Source organism: Megascapheus bottae, chromosome 2 (genome assembly GCF_031878675.1).
Source record: "Megascapheus bottae isolate mThoBot1 chromosome 2, mThoBot2.hap1, whole genome shotgun sequence".
Lineage (NCBI taxonomy): Eukaryota > Metazoa > Chordata > Mammalia > Rodentia > Geomyidae > Megascapheus > Megascapheus bottae.
Genome location: NC_143510.1, coordinates 51,937,639 through 51,959,924, shown reverse-complemented (window position 1 = coordinate 51,959,924; position 22,286 = coordinate 51,937,639). Strand labels below are relative to the sequence as shown.

Sequence of the window (22,286 nt, the reverse complement as noted above, 5' to 3'; positions counted from 1 at the left end):
ATCATTACACAATTGTTATATGTGTAATCTTTTACCATTATCTATATAAGTTGAAGTGTAAAATGTATAGAAAAACACTGATCCTGTAGCAGTATAGGAGCTTTCTTTAATAATCTTCATACACAGATTTAGGAGATCCTTCTGTATTTCAATACTTAACTCATCAAGCTGAAGACAAGGGAGCACTGATAATCCATTCTCCCTCTGCCCCAAAACTTCACTCTACCCTAAAAGTATATGAGTGATCTACATTCTGTCTATTGTGATTCATTTGTTGCATCTTGTTATGAATGTCTAGTAGTTTTCCTCTTTTTGACATTTTACTACAATTGATTGTAAATTTTGCTCAGCTGGACAAATAGTGCAAGCACCTGTGGACACAATGGAGCATGTATACCTACCTCCGTGTCTTGATGGAAAGCATCTAATAAGAACAAAGAATTCTCCCGGTAACACTCTTGGAACATAATTTCCTAAGGGATTGCCAAATTGTACACTACAGAGGTGGTTTCTATACCAGTACCACACACACACACATGCACGCACACACACACACACACACACACACAGTTTCTTTTTCTTTTAACTACATCTTTCCAGACTACCCAGCATTGCTTGATCTTATATTTGATCCCTTACTTCACAGCTATCTTTTGAAATCACAGTTTCATAGTTGAGGGTTTAAAAACACACCAATATAAGATGGAAATTGCTAGACTCATATAGGCCAAGGATTCTATGTTAATATGTTATAGTACAAAGATCTCAGTTCTTTTCTTTGTTTATTTGCTTTACAATATATCCTGTCAAGCCCACACATAAATTTATGGAGGCATTTCAGATTTGTTTATAGCTACATAGTCCTCCTTTTTTTGGTGGGTCATGGGGCTGGAACTCAGCTTAGGTGTTGTCCCTGAGCTCTTCAGCTCAAGGCTACTGCCATACTCTTGAGCCAAGCCCCACTTCCTGTTTTCTGAAGATTAATTAGAGATAAGACTCTCATGGACTTTAGTGCTTAGGATGGCTTTGAACCTTGATCCTCAGATTTCAGCCTCCTGAGTAGCTAGGATTCCAGCTGTGAGCCATTGTGCCCAGCTAGTCCTCTTTTGAAGATAATACAATTTATCCAATCACTCTCATATGTTAGCTCACCTATTCTTTCCAGTTTTCATAATTAAAAGCAGCCTACCAGTGAATATAATCATAAGTACTTATCATTATAATGTATCCATACAAAGCATAAATTTCATAATTTTGAAGTTCACAATCCTAAGACTTTTGAATATGTTCCTAAAGTTGGAAATAGTGAATCAAAATGGTTTTTGTTAGCTAATTTTTTTCTTGTGAGTGTTCTATCATGTTTTAAATATATTAGGATTCCTGTTTCTCAATAGTCTAATGGGATACTGAAATTTACATATTCACTCTGTATTTTATATATTAACAGGACATTTAATAATCTAGATCGCATTGTAATTGCCATTGCATATTTTAAAACATTGGATTTACACTTGCGTATTTACTTTCACTAGTATGTATTACTGATGCAGAATAATGGGTTTCATACGACATTTGCTCATTTTCTGATTGGATTACTTGTTCTCTAGATGTTCCAAAAGTATATGAAAGCACAGAAAAACCCAAATAGCCATAACAAAATTGAGTCAAGAGAGCAACACTAAAAGTTTCATAATATCTATCTCAAAATTATACTACAGAGATAAAGCAATTCTATGAAGCATTAGAATGCAGATTATGAAGTTAGCAAATATATCACGCCCATCTGATTGTTGAAATGTGTTTAAACATCCATTGGCTCCCTTATCAAATATTAGGTGACTAGTAGGTCGGTGGGTTCTTTTCTGGGTTATCTATCCTATCCTATTGTTTTCATGCTTATTATTTTTATTTTGTCAGTCCTAGGGCTTGAACTCAGAGCCTGGGCACTGTCCTTGGGCTTTCTCAAAGCTAGAACCCTACCACCTGAGCCATGTATGCAGTACCAAGGAATCAAATCCGTGTCTTCATGCATGCTAGCCAAACACTCTACCACTAGACCAAACTTCTGGTCCTCTTCATGCCTATTCTTGTGCCACTACCAAGCTATTTTTTTTTTGCTACAGTTTTGTAATGGAGTTGAAATTTGATATTGATATTCCTTCAGAACTGTTCTGTGAAGTATTTCATAAGATGACTTCATATTTTATTTAATACTTTCTTGTAGCCAAATGATGGTTGAAGTTTTTGTGAAGACTAGAGATGAAGAGCTGTTCTGCTCCTGGCTACTCTGGATTATGTGATGTCAACACGAGTTATCAGTGATGTTAGCTTTTCTCTCTTGGTTAAGAGTATGCTTTCCAAGTTTCTCTGCTTTAGAATTAATTTACTAAATCTCATCAGCACTTGAGGAGGAAATCTATCTTCATTTTCTGGAGTAAAGGATGACGGCACAAAATATCCAGTACACTTTTGTAATTATAATTACTATCCTTATGCTGCAATAATTTCACATGTTTTTTGTCAAAGTGACTAATGGATATTTGGTATATACTTTAGATAATAAGAAAATATTCTTGCTCCTTTGTTCATTGTTGTCCACAACTAGTTTCTTTCACATTGAGTCTGTGTGATTTTGCAACTACCATCTTGTTTTCTGTTGAGTAATATTTCTATCATTATAGTATACTCATGATTCATTCTGATATTTACTTCCTCTAAGACCTAGAATCATTTTTCCCCAAAGACCCTTCATTCTATTTCGAATGCTATTTAGAAAATGATTACCACCACTAGTGGCACTTTCTGGTTGGATTCTGAATTGCTTTGGAATCAGTCTCATCCTGATTTTGATGGTCTTTTTGCATTTTCTTTATTTTTCTGGTCAAAACAAAATGCTTTTCTCAGCTTGTATTTTGTCCTGTCCCAGGCACAGAATCACACTTTCTATTAAAAATTCTGGTGCTCATCTATCTGGCAAATATCATGTAACCCTTCTATTAATTACAATAAAAAATATATGAAAAAAATTCTGGTGCTTCTCTTGGAGATATATATTCAGACACATTGGTTACTGAGCGAATGCACTGGTACAGATAGTGCTACTTCTAACATTTCAACTGAAATTCCTAGGGAGCATACAAACACAGACATGCCTTTATTTTATTTATTTATTTTTATTTTTTTATTGTAATTAGTAAAAGGGTTACATGATATTTGCCAGATAGAAGGTGCATTAATTCACATACATTGATACCCTTTCACATATCTTGGTACCCATTTCCCTCCCCCCCACACCCCCCACCCATCTTGGATTTCCCCCTTTCCCTATCAAATTTCAAATATCCAAATACAAATAAATTCAATATATCAGATAACAAAGTGAGATACTATACCAATATGAGATAACCAAGGGACAGCAAAGGAGATGAGAGACAACATAGTACATTAAGGACAACAATCATTCATTATATGGCTTTTGTTTCAATATCCTGGAGGTCCTTTCAATTAGCTTCACATTATATGGCCTTATGTATCAAGATTTTGCTCTATTGCAGATCTCTGCTAGTAGAGCCCAAGGTTTCTACTGATTATGACGAATGAGGGAAACCATTGAGCCTCAGTTCCTTTGAGTCTCATGCCTTTATTTTAATCATTGCTCTTTTTAGTAATTGACATTATATTTTTTTATTTCACGACTACATGTTCCTCAACTGTGTGCAGCTGGGTGCTGACTTCGGACATAGTGTGTGTGATGGTACAGAGACATACACAAGCCTTGTGTGCCAGTGAGGTATGAACTTCAGTGCTGTGGGTTGTCATTGGCATCTGGCGCTGGGATATTTAGGCAGCCTTTCTGTGCCAGATGGACTAGATCCCCCATTCTGTGAGTGAGGGAGCTCACAAGGTAAAGCACAGATGGGCTTTGGGGGTTGGTGAGGTACAGACCCCTGGCCCTATGAATGAGGGTATTCCAGGTAAGGATGCCCGGGCTGGCTTTAGAGGAGGTCTGATCTGAGTGCAATCCTCAGCGCTGTGGGTAGTGCCTTCTCAGGTTAGGAGTGCACACACAGGCTTTTGAATCCAGTTGGATGCAGATATTCCCCATTCTAGTGCTTTTGGAGGCTCACCTGCTCAGGGGTAAAAGGTCAAGTGTGGGTGGGTGCTATCCTCCTTGTGCTGTGGGTGGCCCTCAGGTCTCTTTCATGGATGCACAGATGGACAGGCTATGTGTAGGACTGCTCCATCCCCCCACCCTGGGGTGGGCTTGGCTGGCAGTTTCATCCCAGACCTGTAGGGCCTTAAGTCCTCATGCAAGAGTCTGGGCTATGACTGATGTGGGCTCTGAATGGGAGCGCCAGGCTTTGTCCTTTGTCCTTGGTTCAAGCATGCCCAGTGTTGGTAAGAGGCTCAATCCTCTCTTGCCTAGTATGAGCTGGGACTAATGTCTTCTCTGAGTGCCCATTACCAAACTCTGTTTCCTGATTCAAACTCCCCCAAGTGCAAATTCTTGACGCCATGTGAAGGAATTTAAATCCTCGCATTGCTGGTGCAGGCTAAGATCTATGTAGGTTCTGGGTTATGAGCTCAGAATTTTGTCCCTAGTTTTTGGTCCCTCTGCCAACCTTCCTATGCCCCGGGCTTGCTTCTGAGTTGGAGGTTGAGTTCCTCCCCAGCTCTTCTCTGTGGCACCCTGGGGGATGGAGGAGCTCATGATTCTTGGTGTTTGGTGTTTGCACAACCTTCCTCCTTGGTTTCACCTTTGAAGTTGTGTCTCTATTGCACTGTGGTGGTGCTTTATAGGTAGACTGCTGCAAGCGGAAATCTGAGTTGGGCAATGATCACTATTGAGCAGAGTCATGGTTGAGAATATGCATCTATCTGATGGCTGCTCCATTTGCCAGGTTTTCCAAAGCAGAATATGGTTTTGTTCTGAGTGGGGCTCTTCACTGAGCAAATGACCACATCAAGGTACAATCTGCATACACCTATGGTCTATGGCCTGGCAGGCTGGGATGGGGCCTGGTTTTGCGGACTTGCTGTTATGTCGAATTTTCTCCTCTATCGGAATCATGAGTTTGATGTTTCTTAATTGGTGCTAGGCTCTGACAATATATGACTTCCTTTGGCATCAACAGTGGAGCTGGATTTTCAAGTTGGAGTTTTGTATTTCTCATTGCCCTGTCTCTGGTCTGCCATCTTGAATCAATCCTATCAATTATAGATAGGATTGTGTGCTTATGTTGCAGCAGATCTAAAATTTGACTCACTGTTTTGAAAAGAACAAACCTTTTGAAGCACATACTTAAAAGCTTCTTTTACCTGTTGGTTTCTTAGAGTGTAAATAAATGGATTCAGTAAAGGGGCCACAGAGATATATAGCAGAGCTACGCCTTTTGTGAAAGTCACCCTTTCCTTTGCTTTAGTTTTTATATAGATAAAGATACAACTCCCATAAGTAATAGAGACAACAACCATATGTGAAGAACAGGTGGAAAAGGCCTTTTTCCTTTGTTGGGCAGAAGGGAATTTGAGAATGGTTCTGATGATGAATGTGTAAGAGAGAATCACAAAAAACAAAGTAATGAAAAGTGTCGTCAAACAAAAACCAAAAGCCAACAGTTCTAACAACTGTGTATCTGTGCAAGACAGCTGCAGGACAGGAGAGGCATCACAGAAAAAGTGATCAATCTTTGTGGACCCACAGAAATCCAGTTGGACTCCAAAGATGATAGGTGGAATGATGTTTATGAAGCCAATACCCCAGGAACCTAGCACAAGCTGGTGACACCCCCTGGCATTCATGATGACGGGGTAATGCAGGGGTTTGCAGATGGCCACGTAGCGGTCATAGGACATGGCCGCCAGGAGGTAAAACTGGATAACTCCTACTAGAAAAAATAAGAAGAGTTGAGCTGCACAACCACAGTAGGAAATTCTTTTGTCTCCAGTGAGAATGCTGGTCAAGAAGCGTGGGATGCAGATTGTTGTAAAACAAATCTCTAAGAAGGAGAAATTGCGAAGGAAGAAGTACATGGGTGTCTTGAGGCGGGGGTCCAGCAGGGTGAGCAGGATGATGACAAAGTTCCCCATCAGACTCAGGATGTAATTGATCAAGAGGAACAGGAAAACCACGATTTGTAGCTGTGGGTCATCTGTCAGTCCCAGCAAGATGAACACTATCTCATGTGATTTATTCTTCATTTCTTTTGTTTTGTCAAATCTGCAGAAAATAAAAACAGGTATTTACTCAGAAAAATTTCTTCCCTTTGTGACCCACAATGTGCCACTTTCAGAAACTCACCAAGCAGGAATGTTTTCACAAATCATCTTAGAGCTCATCACAATGGATGTAGCCTCCACTCTATCAGTACATTTATAAGATTTTTCACTAGTCTAAAATTAAGTCTTACTTGGCAATATAGAAGCATGCTAGTCTTTTGAAATCCAGGTATTTGATTGCATTAGTATATAACATGTTTTGCACACTATATAGGCTCTTTATGTATTTAATATTTTTAAATTTGCTTCTTTAATTGATTTCTAAAGTATATTGCCAGTTGAGTGGTAGAATGGTTACCGGAATGGCATCAGTTGCAGTAGTCATAATGACTGCCAATTTCAGGAATCTTTTAAGAAGAAAAAATGGAGGGGCTGGGAGTTTGGCCTAGTGGTTAAAGTGCTTGCCTAGCATGCATGAAAATCCGGGTTCGATTCCTTGGTACCACATACATAGCAAAAAGCCGGAAGTGGTGCTGAGGCTCAAGTGGTAGAGCTCTAGCCTTGAGAAAGTCCAAGGACAGTGCTCAGGCCCTGAGCTCAAGCCCAGGACAGGCAAAAAAAAAAGAAGAAGAAAAAATGGCAAATAAAAAAAGACTTGAAGCTACTTAAATGAGTATTCCCTAGGGTAAGAACAGTAATAGTAACTGAAGTTGTTCTTAGAAAATAATTGGAAAGGAAAAAGAAAATATAATTGTTAAGGATGGCTGAGGAGTGAACCTGTTGAGATAAACATGGTGTCACTGGCATGGTTCCTTCTAATCCTCCCCTTATGAGGAAAACCTCTAGAAAAATAGCGTAAGTCATTACTATTTTAGGTACAAGAAAAGTGATGTTTGTGGTGCTCGTGCCACATACAATCATGTCTTACAGATAATTTTGTTAGTTTGGGCAAACAGTATTTCTGGAGTATTTCTTTTCTTTAGAAAAGAATAGCTATCTAAGTAAACAAAAAGGATTACAATTATTGGAGATAATTTTATGAACTTGTAAGTAAGAAGCAATAAAGAAAGAATTTTCCAACTAGTGTATACTCCTATGACTAATACATAAACTTTGATAATTAAGTACTAAGAATATGAGAATATTTTTAGTCCACATAATCTGAGTGAAAACATTTGAAAGTACCTGATAACTTTTTGACTCAACAAGGAATGGCAGGAAGACACTTGAGAGTAAGCATGCATAGTGTATATAGCCCTATTAGAATACTGATATCAAAATGTGAGGTAAAGTGGAAATTACTCAGAAAAGATAGTCTTATTGTATATCTAGTCTGTTAAGAATATACCATCATTACATTCAAGCTTTAAATCTAGTAGATGAGAAAGTGAGATTAAAAATGAAAACCATACCGTACATTTAGAACAAAGGCTGAGATTAAAAGAGGCTCTTTGCAGAAATCATACCTTTAACATAACACTGGTTCATAAAATTTCTTTGGCAAGTTTTTTTTACATAAATTGTAAATTATAGGTTTTCTAGAATTTAAATTATAAGACATTTCTCCTGAAAAGATCGTTAAGTCCTCCAAGGAAATTCTTAGGGGTTTATCATCACACTAAAAATAATTAACTTCATTTGAGATGAGAAATGTGTAAGGATATATTTGCTGCATTGAGGACAATAGATTTCTTTTCATTATCTAAAGCACAGAGTGTTAGTAAAAATAAAACTAATATTGGGCATCAGGAATATCATAAGCATGAAAAGGCTTTTCAATTTAAAATCATTATCCTGTCTTATTATCTTTCAGTATTATCTGTCTGTAAAATATAAAAACCAGTAAAAAAAAAATCAACTCGGGGCCGGGAGTTTGGCCTAGTGGTAGAGTGCTTGCCTAGTATGCACGAAGACCTGGGTTCGATTCCTCGGTACCCCACATACATAGCAAAAAAAAGCTGGAAGTGGTGCTGAGGCTCAAGTGGTAGAGTGCTAGCCTTGAGAAAGTCCAAGAACAGTGCTCAAGCCCTGAGCTCAAGCCCAGGACTGGCAAAAAAAAAAATCAACTCAGCTATGTATCTAGAGCTTTGGAAAAACTTCCACTCCAAGACTTCATTTATCCTTATAAAGAAAAAGCTAGATGATCCAAATATATGAGGATTTAAATATTTTCTTTGAAACACTACTTCTGACTAAATTAGTTCATGCTGTGACAAAAGTCTATGAAGTTACCCTCTTTGTTATACTTCACCGTATTCTCAGGTGTGAAGAAACACTGTAAACCCTGCCAAATGTGAAGGGCAGTACAATATATAAATATATATATATACATATATATCCTATTGCTACAGTGGAGGATGTAAAGTCCCATAGAAAATTATTTAATAGAAACATCAAATTCTCTAGGTATCTGAGCCTGAGTGAATCATTTCCCAAGGGATTGGAGAGTGCATGATACTGAAGTATCCTTTACAGAAATAAACAAGCAGTTTAGTTCAGAACAAGCCATTTGTTCAGCAGTGTGATGAAAGTACCATAATTATGTCCTTTACTAATGATAGAAATTATGTGAAGTGTATTTTCGAATGCAAAGTGCTACCATTACAATTTCTATGTCAATCTAAAGATATTTTAAGATCAAATATAATAGAGAAATGCTCATACAGAGGTAAGAATAGCAAGGAAAAATGGAGATAGAAATTAGTACATAGTGAACCAATTAGCCAGGGAATGCCACAGAGCACAAATAACTACCCAAACTTAGGGGAGAAAAAGAAGGGTTCTAGCCTGTAGGCCTTAGAATTTTTCCAATATATTTTTATTGTAATTAATAGAAGGGTTACATTATATTCACCAGATAGAAGGTGCATTAATTCACAGACATTGATACCCTTTCTCATGTTTTGGTCCCCATTTCTCTCCCCCACCCATGCCCCTCATCTTGTTTTCCCCCCTTCCCTATCCGATTTTAAATAACCAAAAACACATATATACAATATATCAGATAACAAGGTGAAATACTGTAACAATATGAGCTAACCAAGGGACAGAAAAAGAGGTGAGTGATAACATAGCACATTAAGGACAACAATCACGCATTATATGGCTTTTGTTTCTATATCCTGGAGGTCCTTTAGCCTTAGAATTTTGAAACTTCACAATTTTGTTTCAGTTTACCAGCATGAAGAATTATGAAAGAACTTTTATTTTACAGTTATAGTTACATAAATGTAAGTCAGGTAATGAGTACATTTTGTGTTTTATTTTATTTGTTTTTGTTTTTGTCAGTGGTGGGGCTTGAACTCTAGGTCTAGGTGCAGATCGCTGAACTCTTCATCTCAACAGTAGTGCTCTACGACTTGAACCACATCGCCACTTCTGGTTTTTCTGGTGGTTAATTGGAGATGAGACTCATGGACTTTTGTGCCAAAGCTAGCTTTGAACTGCAGTCCTCAGATTTCAGCCTCCTGAGTAGCTAGGATTACAGACTTGAGTCACTGGAGCCTGGCAGTACATTTCTTTTTGAACCTCCTCCTTTGTTTTCTTCTAGTTTATTCCATCCCAAGCCACTTCCACTACCAGTTGTTTAGTTCCTTTTAAAAGTAGTGTTTGTTGGGTAACACTGTTGAATTAATTCACCTTTTGTCTCACCATTTTCGTACTCCCCCCCCTGCCCCCGCTTCCCATATCAGATAGACTTGCATACAAGACAAAAGGTACAGAAATTTAAAAAAAAAACAGACACAAAAGGGAAAAACAGAAAAACAAATCATGAAAAGTAAGAGAGCCCCATAGTTCCATTTATTGGAGTTCATTTCGATAACTATCATTTTATATGACCAAATGCACATACCATTGTGATACTCCCCTGCGGGAATAACCTGCTTACTATCTGCCCTTAATGGCAGTACACAAGTGTGTGTACGTGACTGCAAGCAAGAGCTAGAGGGCACCTGACCCCACTCACCTGGAGCAAATGGGCGTTTCTCAGGACACCATTGGCTGACGGTTGTCCCAACTTGATGATGTGGCTGCGACCGCTCGATCTGTATTTAGCAAGCACGCTTTGGAATAAAATCAGACCTGCGCCAAGAGTCATGGTCTCCGGGGTCTGTATTATTCGGGGCTCCATCGCCATCTTACCCCAACTATGTGGGCGTCCAAGAGGGATGCCGACACTCCCCTAAGAATTTCCTCCTTTGGGAATTTCAATACCAAACTTTAGACTCTATTACAGAGCTATAGTGACCAAAACAGCTTGGTACTGGCCAAAGAACATGCCTGAAGACCAATGGAACAGAACTGAGGACCCAGATATTAAACCACAGACCTATGGCCACCTAATCTTTGATAAGGGAGCCCAAAAAAATAGAATGGAAGAAATATAGCTTCTGCAATAAGCAGTGCTGGCAGAACTGGTTAAGCACCTGTAGACAACTCAAGTTAGATCCTTCTTTTCACCCTGCACCAGGATTAACTCCAAATGGATCAAAGACCTGGAGGTAAAAGCAGACACACTGAAAACTTTACAAGAAGGAGCAGGAGATACACTAGGTCTCCTTGGCATAAGTGGAAATTTTCTTAATAAGGACCAAGAAACACAACAAATCAGAAAAAGTATGGATATGTGGGACTGCATTACACTGCAGAGTTTCTGTATGGCAAAGGACATAGCTAGCAAATTAACTAGAAAGCATACAGAGTGGGAGAAGATCTTTACTAACCATATAACAGACAAAGGCCTCATATCTAAAATACATCAACAGCTCAAAAAATTGAATCACTCCAAAACTAATCTCCAAAGAAGCAACCGTCCATTAAAAGATGGGCCAAAGACTTAAAGAGAGTCTTCTCTGAAGAAGAAAAAAGAATAGCCTATAGACATATGAAGAAATGCTCAACATCACTGGCCATAAAAGAAATGCAAATCAAAACAACTCACTCCCGTTAGAATGGCCAGGATCAAGAAAACTAATAACAACAGATGCTGGAGGGGATGTGGCCAGGAGGGATCACTACTACACTGTTGGTGGGAGTGCAAACTTGTTCAACCACTATGGAAAGCAGTATGGCAGTTCCTCAAAAGACTAAACATAGAGCTCCCCTATGATCCAGCAATTCCACTACTTGTCATTTACCCAATCGTCCAGAAACTAGGGCATACTAAAGCCACTAGCACAACAATGTTCATTGCAGCACTATTTACCATAGCAAAGATATGGAACCAAACCAGATGTCCCTCAGGTGATGCGTGGATTAACAAGACATGGTATTTAAATACAATGGAATTCTATGCTGCTGTCAGAAAGAATGACATCATCCAATTTCTAAGGAAATGGAAAGACTTAGGAAAAAATCATATTAAGTGAAGTAAGCCAGACTGAAAGGAACTTAGGCTCAATGCTTTCCCTCATTTGTCATAATCAGTAGAAACCTTGGGCTCTCCTAGCAGAGATTTACAATAGAGCAAAACCTAGATAAAGCCATGTAGTATGACGCTAAATGAAAGGACCTCCAGGATATAGAAGGAAAAGCCATATAATGAGTGATTGTTGTCCTTAATGTACTGTTATCTCTCATCTCTTTTGCTGTCTCTTGGTTATCTTATATTGTCACAGTATTTCACCTTGTTATCTCATATATTGTATATATGTTTATTTGTTTATTTGAAATCAGATAGGGAGGGGGGAAAGACAAGATGGGGGTGGTGGTGGGGGGAGGGAAATGGGGACCAAAACATGAGGAAGGGTATCAATATTTGTGAAGTAATGCACCTTTTATCTGGTGAGTATAATGTAACCCTTCTATTAATTACAATAAAAATATATGGAAAATTTTTCTCCTTTGGTCTCAAAGTGAGACTGTAGAGTCCAGTTTAACTTATCAGGTCAAAGTATAATTCTTTGTCTTTTACTATCCATTGAATGTACCTGTTGATTCATAAGCATAGTCTCATGATTAAAAATGAGAGAAACCATGCAACCTATGTTTCTTTGGATCTGGTTTCACTTTATATATTTTTTTCCCAAATCTTCCCATTTCCTCCTGAATAGGGCAATGTCATTCTTTCTGATGGAAGATGGAATTCTATTTTGTATATATACTACATTTGTCCTTTGGGGGCATTTCATCATGTTTCTTTGTCATTCTTTTTTTTTCTGCCAGCCCTGGGCTTGAACTCAGGGCCTGGGTTCTCTCCCTGAGCCTCTCTTGCCTCAAGGCTAGTACTCTACCACTTGAGCCAAAGCATCACTTCCTGCTTTTTCTGCATATGTGGTATCAAGGAATCAAACCCAGGGCTTCATGTATGTTAGGTCTCTACCAGTAGACCTGGCCCTGTTTTGCCATTCTTACCCCTTCTGAGTAGTCTCTCCTTAATTTCTTTAGTGTGGCTACTTTTAATGAAATTCCAAAAAATCAACAATAACCTCTTGTGTTTGATAAAACATCAGTAAATATTTTGCTTCAGTGGAGGAAAGAGGTGGGGTGGGGACATGGAATGACTGGAAAGTTTTTCCATACTATACAGGGGTACATATGTTTCGAAAGTACTAGTTTGAAGCATTGTGTCTTTTTATGTTATATGGATTATTAATTTGGTAAAAATAGATAAAAGCACAGTAGACTAGGAAATTACAGCTCATACATTGTAGTAAATATTAAAATTTCCCATATAATGATATATAAGAAAATGTATCAACAACTTTGCTTCATGTCTGGCATTCAAAGTCTGCAAAATAATATAAGCCATTTCATCCATAGCCGGTGTACTTTTGTGGTTTTTAGGCAATATAACTGGTTATGTTTACATAGAATTCAATCCTAATTATTATAATGCTGCTGGAGGAAATTTCCTTTAAAAATCTAAATCAGAATATACATGAGTATAATTTTCCTCATTCATTTTTCAATGTTTATCACGAGTGATGTTCCTGTGGGTAGTTTTCTTTCCTTTTGAAAATTGTTCAGATTTCTTTCCTCCTTTCCATCACAGCCAAACTGCATCACATTATAATGACCATCTGTGTTTGTCTCTGACCATTTTAGCGATTCAAACTATAGAAGCAAATGTAAAATGATTAGCAATGAATGCAAATATCAGACATCACATGTTCACTTGACGCAAGCATTTGCCACATACAACTATTATTAAATGGAGTAATAATAAGTTTTAATATTTAGTATTTCTGTTTTAAGAGTGTTGTTAACTCATAGTCTCGTTTTGTAAATGAGTTTTGACATGGAACTATCATTTGAAAGAACTGAATAAGGTAGTTAAAGGTGTAGGCATACTTTTATCTTCATTTGCAGTTAGAGGTGAGTTTTAATACTCTTAATTCCAACACAGTTTGAGCCAGGTATTCCAAAGACAGAAGGAACTGCATAGAACCATTCATAAAACTAATTTGACATACCCAAGTGAGAAGTAGAATAGAACAGAAGTAATGATCTATTCCATTCAGAACATGATTGAACTCCATTTTCTCATTAATGTTGCAGCAGCATGTTATTTATGCCTGAATTGTGACTCGTTTTGAAAAGAACAAAACCTTTGAAACAAATATTTAAAAGCTTCTTTCACCTGCTGGTTTCTTAGAGTGTAAATGAAAGGGTTCAATAAAGGGGCCACAGAGGTATAGAGCACAGCTATCATTTTTGTGAACATCACCCTATCTTTTGATGAAGTTTTCAAATACATAAAGATACAACTCCCATAAGTAATAGAGACAACAACCATGTGTGAGGAACAGGTGGAAAAGGCCTTTTTCCGTTGTTGGGCAGAAGGGAATTTGAGGATGGTTCTGATGATGAATGAGTAAGAGAGGACCACTAAGGACAATGTGAATAAAAGTGTGGACAGACATAATAAAAAAGCCATCAATTCAAAGAAATGGGGTGCATTGCACGCTATCTGCAAGACTGGGGAAATGTCACATAAGAAGTGATCAATGTTTTTGGATGCACAGAACTCCAACGTGAGTGCCAAGATGATAGCAGGAACATTGTACAAGTATCCAGTTAGCCAGCAGCTGAACACAAGTGTGTGGCACACCTTGGTGTTCATGATGACGGGGTAATGCAGGGGTTTGCAGATGGCCACGTAGCGGTCATAGGACATGACTGCCAGGAGGTAAAACTCTGTAACTCCTAGTTGAAAATAAAAGAAAAATTGAGTTGCACAACCATTGTAGGAGATTGTTTTGTCTCCTGTGAGAATGCTGGTCAACAACCGGGGGATGCTTACTGATGTAAAACAAATTTCGAAGAAGGCAAAATTGCGAAGGAAGAAGTACATGGGCGTCTTGAGGCGGGGGTCCAGCAGGGTGAGCAGGATGATGACAAAGTTCCCCATCAGACTCAGGACGTAATTGACTAAGAGGAACAGGAAAACCACAATTTGTAGCTGAGGGTCATCTGTCAGTCCCAGCAAAATGAACACAATCTCCTCTGATTTGTTCCTCATTTCTTTTGTTCTATTAAATCTACAGGGGAAAAACTGATATTACAAATAATAAACTCTAATTTTCCCATTGTAGCCACAGGGCATAACATATTGAGAAGCATAACACTTTTGCAAATCCACTCAAGCCTTTTCCAAGGGACATATTTTACATGCTGTTTATGCATTCTTATGGATGCAGGTATTCTCCACTAGCCCAACCTTGAGTCTATCTACTGAATTTACAGAAGTCACACAGGTAAATATTTGAGAGGCAGGCTGTCCATTTTATTATTGCTAATCTCTGACTCAGCATTACAGCTACTACATCCAAATAGGTTGTTGAAATGGTAGGTAATATTTTTTTTGTTTTAGGAGTCATCTAACAGGGGATCTTCATTGAGGACAGTCATAGATTTATTTTTTATGTATAAGCCTAAATTGTTCTTGACCAAAAAGACTATGAATTAAATAAACATATGAACCATGAAATAACTGAAAGTGAGGGCTATTTCTAGTGTTATTTGGAGAAATTTGCAGAGGTTTATTTGCCTGAGTATTTGGCTCTTCTCTGATTAAAAATGATGAAGAGAAAAGGTAGTGAAGTAATATAAAATTACACAGAACAAAGTGATATTTAGGCTCAACATTAGTTGGTTGGAAGCCATACATATGTTTCTCCTATCACATCATCTCTGCTAAAACTATGGAAATACTGAGAAATGATTTTCTTAAGTTCAGGTAATTGCAAAAATGTCAATTATAAAATGGCCTTCTTTAGTTAAATCATCTAGTGGCAACATTTGTTTAAGTGAACGATCATATAATATTTAAATGATTGGTTTTTAACATTTTTTTCCTTAGGCATCACACATAGCATGTAATTTGCACAGTGCACTCAGTTTAGGGAAACAGTTTAATTCATATGTGATCATCTAACTATGGATCAATTAAGGCAATTATCATTTCATCTCAATTTTTGTTCTTTTGCATCAGTCCTGAAGATGGAATTTAGGACGTGGGCACAGACAGTCCCTGGCATTTTCTTTTGGAACTAAGCTATTGCTTTACCACTTGAGCTACAGTGCCATGTCTAGCTAAGTGGTTGTTAGTTGGAAATAGAAGTTCAATGGCCTCTCATGTTTGGGCTGCCTTAAAATCATAATCCTCAGATATCAGCCTACTGAATAAGTAGGGTTACAAGTGAGAGCTATTGGTGTCTAGTTTGTTCTCATAGAAATTATTAATCTCACAAAATGAAGAGATTTTCAATTTAGAATCATCATTGTGTCTTATTTGTAATCATATTCTATTATCTATAAATCAAAATGAAAAAAGACATTTTAAATATCACTAACCTTTGGATAGTTGAACAGCTGTCTTTAGTAAGCTGCCTTCAGAGATCTGGAAATATCTTCTGCACTTCAGTACTTCACTCAACATCCTTGTAAAGAGAGAGCATCCGAAGATCCATTCTTCTCCCAAATACTTCATTCTACCCTGAAACATATAAGTGGTTTATGTGTTATCAGAGAGATATTATTTTTTACAAATTGACTTCATGTTGTTACAAAATCTATTACCGTCTTTTCTTCGTTTATTGCAGCCACTTCTGTGGAACGTTATAAACCTCACTGGATGTGACATTTGTATAATACACAACTTTCCCTTCTCTTGATTAAACGGAGGATGTAAGCCTCTGTGTTTGACAGGAAACTATTTAACAAGAACAAAGAATTCTCTGGGCAACTGAGATGGAGAACACTATCTCCTACGGGATTTCCAATTTATATGGTGCACAAACACTTTCTGTAGAAGTAGATCAGCATGCGTGCATACCCAGACAGACAGACAGACAGACAGACAGACACACACACACACACACACACACACACACACACACACACACACACACACACACACACACCATGCTTTCTTTATTTTAATTATTCTACCTGAAAAGTCACTGAAGGTTGCTATGTTTGCCTAGCACACACCAGACTTTTGAAATGGCTATGGCAGGGCTCATGGTTTAGAAGTATAGTCATAACCAGTGAGAAGATATGATTCTAGACCTATGATCCCCACTTAATGTGTCAAACTACAAATACTTTATTTCTCTTTTAGTTGCTAAACAATGTATCTTGTGAAACACCCCATGCCAATTCATGGAGACATTCAAGTCTGCTTTCAGCTACCTTGCCCCTTTGAGAGGATGGATGGTAGTTTGGTTTAATTACTCTCATGTGTACCAGCTATTAGATTAGTTCCAATTGGGAGAATTAAAATTTCTCCAATAAATGAAGTCTAAGGAGGTATTTTGCAACAAGTAATAATTAAGGCTAATTTTTCCTATTGTTGAAGGTTAGAGTTTAGCATAACTTACTTAAAATGAATTTACTGAATTAAAATAAACACTATAGTTTTTAGAGCAATTGGGAAATTATTTTTATTATATATTATATATATAATTATATATGTTGCCATTCATCAAAGCAGTTTATGAATACAGTACATCTTGACATCACTGTTAACCCTTTCAACATTCTCACCCACTTCTTCTAATCCTCCCTTTATGCCTTTATCTTAATGTTAAGGTATATATTGATTTTTATTTGCCATTTAACAAAGCAGCGTATGTGTACAATCATCTTGATCTGTGTCATCACTTCAACGTCATTACCTCCCTTTGAACAACTTCTTCCCTTATGTTTCTTAGTTCTGTGGTATATACAATAAAGTCTTGCCTACATTATTCCTCCTTCCTCCATTCATTCTTCCCTCCCTCTTCTCTGGGTCCTACTCTATCCTCTGGCAAGTAACCAATTCTTGGTACTCATTTTGTTGGGCTTTGATTCCATCTTTTTAAAGAATTTCATTATTTGCACTCTGCATAAAGTCTACTCCATTTCAGCTAATTCTTTTACCCATTGCTACCCCTCACTATACTTACTTGTACAGTTATAGGCACATTCTACCTAACATAAATGAGGGAACCCATACAAGCTTTGTTTCTTGAGTTTGGCTTCTGTGGCTTAACATTATACCAACAGAGCTTTTGTCTGCATTTTTTCCTCCATTCCTTGCCCCTTGACCTTACCCCTAGCCCTTTCAAAGAGATGTTTTTTTTAGAAGTGTGAGACATTGGTATACTAAGATAGTCTTTTATTAAAAAAATATTAACATTGATTTTTACATATTTCAAATGTCATGTTTAACAAACAAGTATTCAAGAAAGGAATCTCTATATACAATCACTGGCACATAGATTTTAGAACATAATTAAAATTAAGCTGAGGGTTTGTATGTCATAGATACATATTAATAAAACATTATGTCTATAGAGTATATAGCACATCATAGATTTTAGGTCTATGTAGTTATGTTTATATCTCCAAGACCATGTCCATAACCTGGGTACCCAAATATTGAGTCATTGCCCTTGTGCTGTTTGAATCTAATATCCACATATTAAGGATACCATGTGCCTTTTGTTCCTTTGGTCTTGACTTATCTCACTCAACATGATTCATTCTAATTTCATCCACTTCCCAGCGAATGCCATTATTTTATCTTGGCTGTTGGCTATGTAGAATTCCAGTGTGTGTGTGTGTGTGTGTGTGTGTGTGTGTGTGTGTGTGTGTGTGTAACACATGTTTTATCCATTCATCTGTCATAGGGCATCTGGGTTGATTCCATCACTTGGCTATTGTGAACAGTACAGAGATGAACATGGCTGAGCAGGTGTCCTTAACATATCCTGGGTTATGATACTCAAGGTAGATGCCCAGGAGTGGTACGGTGGGATTATAGGGAAGGTCTACTTTCATTTTTTTTAAGAAACCTCCAAACTGGATGTACTAATTTACATTCCCACCAGCAGTGCACTAGTGGATCCTAACTCTTGACTTCCTAACTCTTCCTCTCTCCTTCCTTCTCTCCCTCCTCCCTCCCTCCTCCTCCTCCTCTTCTTCGTCTCTCTCTCTCTCTCTCTCTCTCTCTCTCTCTCTCTCTCTCTCTCTCTCTCTCTCTCTCTCTCTCTCTCTCTCTCTCTCTCTCTCTTACATATTTCTGGGAAAGATTTTGCTACTTTGTCAGAAATTTATTTCAGATTAAATATAATAAGGAAACAAAAACTGAATATCATTTCCTTACTGTTGTAATTATTCTTGTGACACTTAATGTGCTAAAAATAACTTCCTAAGTATATGTAGTTAAAATTACTCAACTTGGTGTTGTGGTCTCATCATTAACAACTCTCAGGAGAGACATCTTAATTCTGCTTTCCTAAAAATTCCCTTGTGCCCGTTTCAAGGAAGTAAAGGTAACAGATAAAACAAATATGTTTCATTGTAAATAATATTTGAAAAATCAAATTTCCAACTGGCAGGTGCATAAAGAAAAATAGGAAGAATTTTAACACTACAACCCATTTTCCACAAGAGTTACTGAAGGATAAGTAAGCTATTATGTTAGTGAGAATTTCTACTCTTCAGGGTCAAGGACTTTATTCTTTAAATAGCATATTTTTTGTAGGGTGAGAAGACAAGAGAAATTAAATAAGTAGTCTTGGACTACACAGACTAGAAGAGTCACTGCAATTTTTTTTATGAGAGTCTGTTTCAGCAAATTTCATTCAGATGTCATGCTCATTTTTTTCCATAGCTGATGATTATTTTTCTCACGATTTTCTCTCTTTTCTCCCATCAATTAAGAGTTTCATTCCATGAGCAAAATGTACAGCTTTATCATATCCACTTTCTGTTCCACTGTAAGTATGGCTTCATAAATCTGACATGGTAGTCACATGTTCCTTTCCTTTCCTTTCCTTTCCTTTCCTTTCCTCTCCTCTCCTCTCCTCTCCTCTCCTCTCTTCCCTCCCTCCCTCCCTCCCTCCCTCCCTCCCTCCCTCCCTCCCTCCCTCCCTCCCTCCCTTCCTTCCTTCCTTCCTTCCTTCCTTCCTTCCTTCCTTCCTTCCTTCCTTCCTTCCTTCCTTCCTTCCCAATCTCTGGTTCTGAATTCCTGTGCTGTGTCCCAGTCTGAACTGTCCATTTAAATTACTGACCTTCTTCATCTCTACATCCTTAGTCCTAAATAGTAACTAGTTACCAAAGACACTCTCAATGAGAATTTTCTTACACTATTTGGCTTTCTGACTTAATATAAATGTACTGATTGGACTGACTATAGAGCTTTGGCAACAGCATGAGTCACCCAGCGTTTCCACCATTGACTGAAAAACTTCAGAGGCATTTTGATTAGTTCAAGTTGGAACAACATCTACCAGCAACCAAAATCTTGTCTCCATCCTACTGGCAATCCATACAGGTGTTCTACCTCACTGTATATAACCCTAGCCATCTTGCCAAACTCTACCAGTATATTATAACATTATATTATTCTACAAGGCACTTCTTCATAGGTGGAGAAATGTACAAATTCTCCCAAAGTAAAACATCAAATACTGACCTCAGAGGAAAACAATAGAACACTTGGGTCTGAGAAATTTCACTGCTGCTCTACTGTGATATTATATAATTGTGAGTGAATTATTTCTTCATGCTTCTTATTAGATAATGATTGTAAATAGTAGTTAATTTAGATTTGCCTATTAGAATCTTGAATAGAAAAGGATAATTTGCTATTTAATTTAGAAAATAGAAGTATCAAAGTTTTAAAAGCATTGCAAAACACTGACTTTGTTTCTTTAGAGTATTGTTTAGAGTATTTGTTTCTATATGAGTATTAGAGTGATGTTTCTAATACTTTAGTGAAAATATTAATTCTGTATATATGGAAAGGTGACATTATCATCTTTACATAACTTAAAAACACATTTGAAAAAATTCCTTTTCAGAAAATAAGTACATGTTAATTAAGTTAGTGTTTTAGCAATGAAGTAATACTTAAAATTTTTAACATTAAGATGTAGGGTTTCTTCACAGCCAGATTTTTAATTTATTTATTATTTTTGTGAGTCATGGGGCTTGGACTCAGCCTGGGGGCTATCCCTGAACTCTTCAGCTCAAGGTTACTGCCCTGTCCCTGGGTCTGGGCATTGTCCGTGAATTCTACAGCTCAAGGGTACTCAGATCAAGGTATCTGAGTAGCTAGGATTACAGGTGTGAGCCATCGCACTGGCTACAAAAGTAAAATATATTTAGAAGACATATTTTTATTCATGCATTTATTACTGCCATATTAATTAAATATTCATTAAATTGAAGTGACTGGCTATGTAAAGTTGATAACAAATATATTTTGTGGTGGATATGTATTTATAAAACTCACTACAACTTCATCACTGATGTATTGTTTCATTACATGTTACCTAATCAAGCCAATAAGAAAAGGTAATTGTTATCGTATACTAAGTAATTGTTTCTCCCTTTGGACTTTAGACTTGACAGAAATCAACACTAAGAAATGAAAAATCAAACATCTGTGAAAGAATTCATTCTTCTGGGATTAACAAATGACCCAAGCCTAAATATCATGATTTTTCTATTTCTATTTCTCACTTATATGATGAGTATAACTGGAAATCTGACGATTATAACCCTCACACTGATAGACTCACGCCTGAAAACACCCATGTACTTCTTCCTTAGGAACTTCTCTTTCCTGGAGATTTCATTCACAACGGTTTGTATTCCTAGATTCCTGGTCAGCATTGTCACTGGGGATCTGACCATTTCCTACAGCTCTTGTATGGCTCAGGTGTTCTTTTTATTACTCTTTGGGTCAACAGAATTCTTCCTATTGACAGCTATGTCCTATGATCGTTATGTAGCCATCTGCAAGCCCTTGCACTACACAACAGTAATGAGCAGCAAGGTCTGCCTCCAGCTTGTCATTAGTTCCTGGCTTGCTGGGTTTCTCATTATCTTCCCACCAGTCATCATGGGGCTTCAGCTGGATTTCTGTGACTCCAATGTCATCGACCACTTCACCTGTGACTCCTCTCCCATGCTACTAATTGCCTGTACAGACACAACCTTCCTGGAACTCTTGGCATTTTTCCTGGCAGTATTCACTCTCATGGTGACCTTACTGCTCGTTGTCCTTTCCTATACACTCATCCTCAGGACAATCCTGAGACTCCCTTCTGCTGAGCAGAGGAAAAAGGCCTTTTCCACTTGTTCCTCACACATGATAGTTGTCTCCATTTCTTATGGAAGCTGTATTTTCATGTATGTGAAAACTTCAGCCAAGGAGGGAGTGGCTCTGAGCAAGGGCATAGCAGTGCTCAATACCTCTGTTGCTCCAATGCTAAATCCTTTCATTTACTCCCTGAGGAACCAGCAGGTAAAGCAATCCTTTAGGCACTTGGTCAAAAGAGTACATGCCAAATAAATCTTAATGGTAAAGAAATTGGTTGCCTCAACTTTAAATGGAGCATTTTACATAGTAAAATATTAGCTATATGTCTTTTAATAAAATATTAGCTATATGTCCTTTATCTGCTAATAATAATAATCTCCCTTAGATCCCTAAATTGTCTAAAAGCAAGAGAGAGGCTGAGCATCTCTGCAACCATTTTGAATCTGTCCTCATCCTAACTTTGTAGACACTTTGGAATCGAGGAAGGAGAGGACTACTAAAAAGTCAGGGTTTCTACTATGGG

The 22,286-nt window shown here is 37.6% G+C and overlaps 3 protein-coding genes across 3 annotated transcripts; 1 reads left to right on the top strand and 2 right to left on the bottom strand.

The window, feature by feature from the left end:
- Nucleotides 1–1,261: 1,261 nt before the first annotated feature.
- LOC150066979 (olfactory receptor 6C6-like) lies at nt 1,262–6,210 on the bottom strand. The gene is made up of 2 exons (XM_090353509.1): nt 5,303–6,210; nt 1,262–1,352 (listed from the first exon to the last, which is right to left on the bottom strand). The coding sequence occupies exons 1-2, from the start codon at nt 6,199–6,201 to the stop codon at nt 1,262–1,264; spliced, it is 990 nt and encodes a 329-aa protein (XP_090209635.1). The 5' UTR covers nt 6,202–6,210.
- A 7,516-nt stretch (nt 6,211–13,726) lies between these two features.
- On the bottom strand, nt 13,727–14,683 carry LOC150066978 (olfactory receptor 6C6-like). The gene has a single exon (XM_090356530.1). It carries the CDS (start codon nt 14,681–14,683, stop codon nt 13,727–13,729), a length of 957 nt encoding a protein of 318 aa, XP_090212656.1.
- A 6,384-nt stretch (nt 14,684–21,067) lies between these two features.
- Nucleotides 21,068–22,015, top strand: LOC150066977 (olfactory receptor 6C65-like). The gene has a single exon (XM_090356526.1). It carries the CDS (start codon nt 21,086–21,088, stop codon nt 22,013–22,015), a length of 930 nt encoding a protein of 309 aa, XP_090212652.1. The 5' UTR covers nt 21,068–21,085.
- Nucleotides 22,016–22,286: the final 271 nt, after the last annotated feature.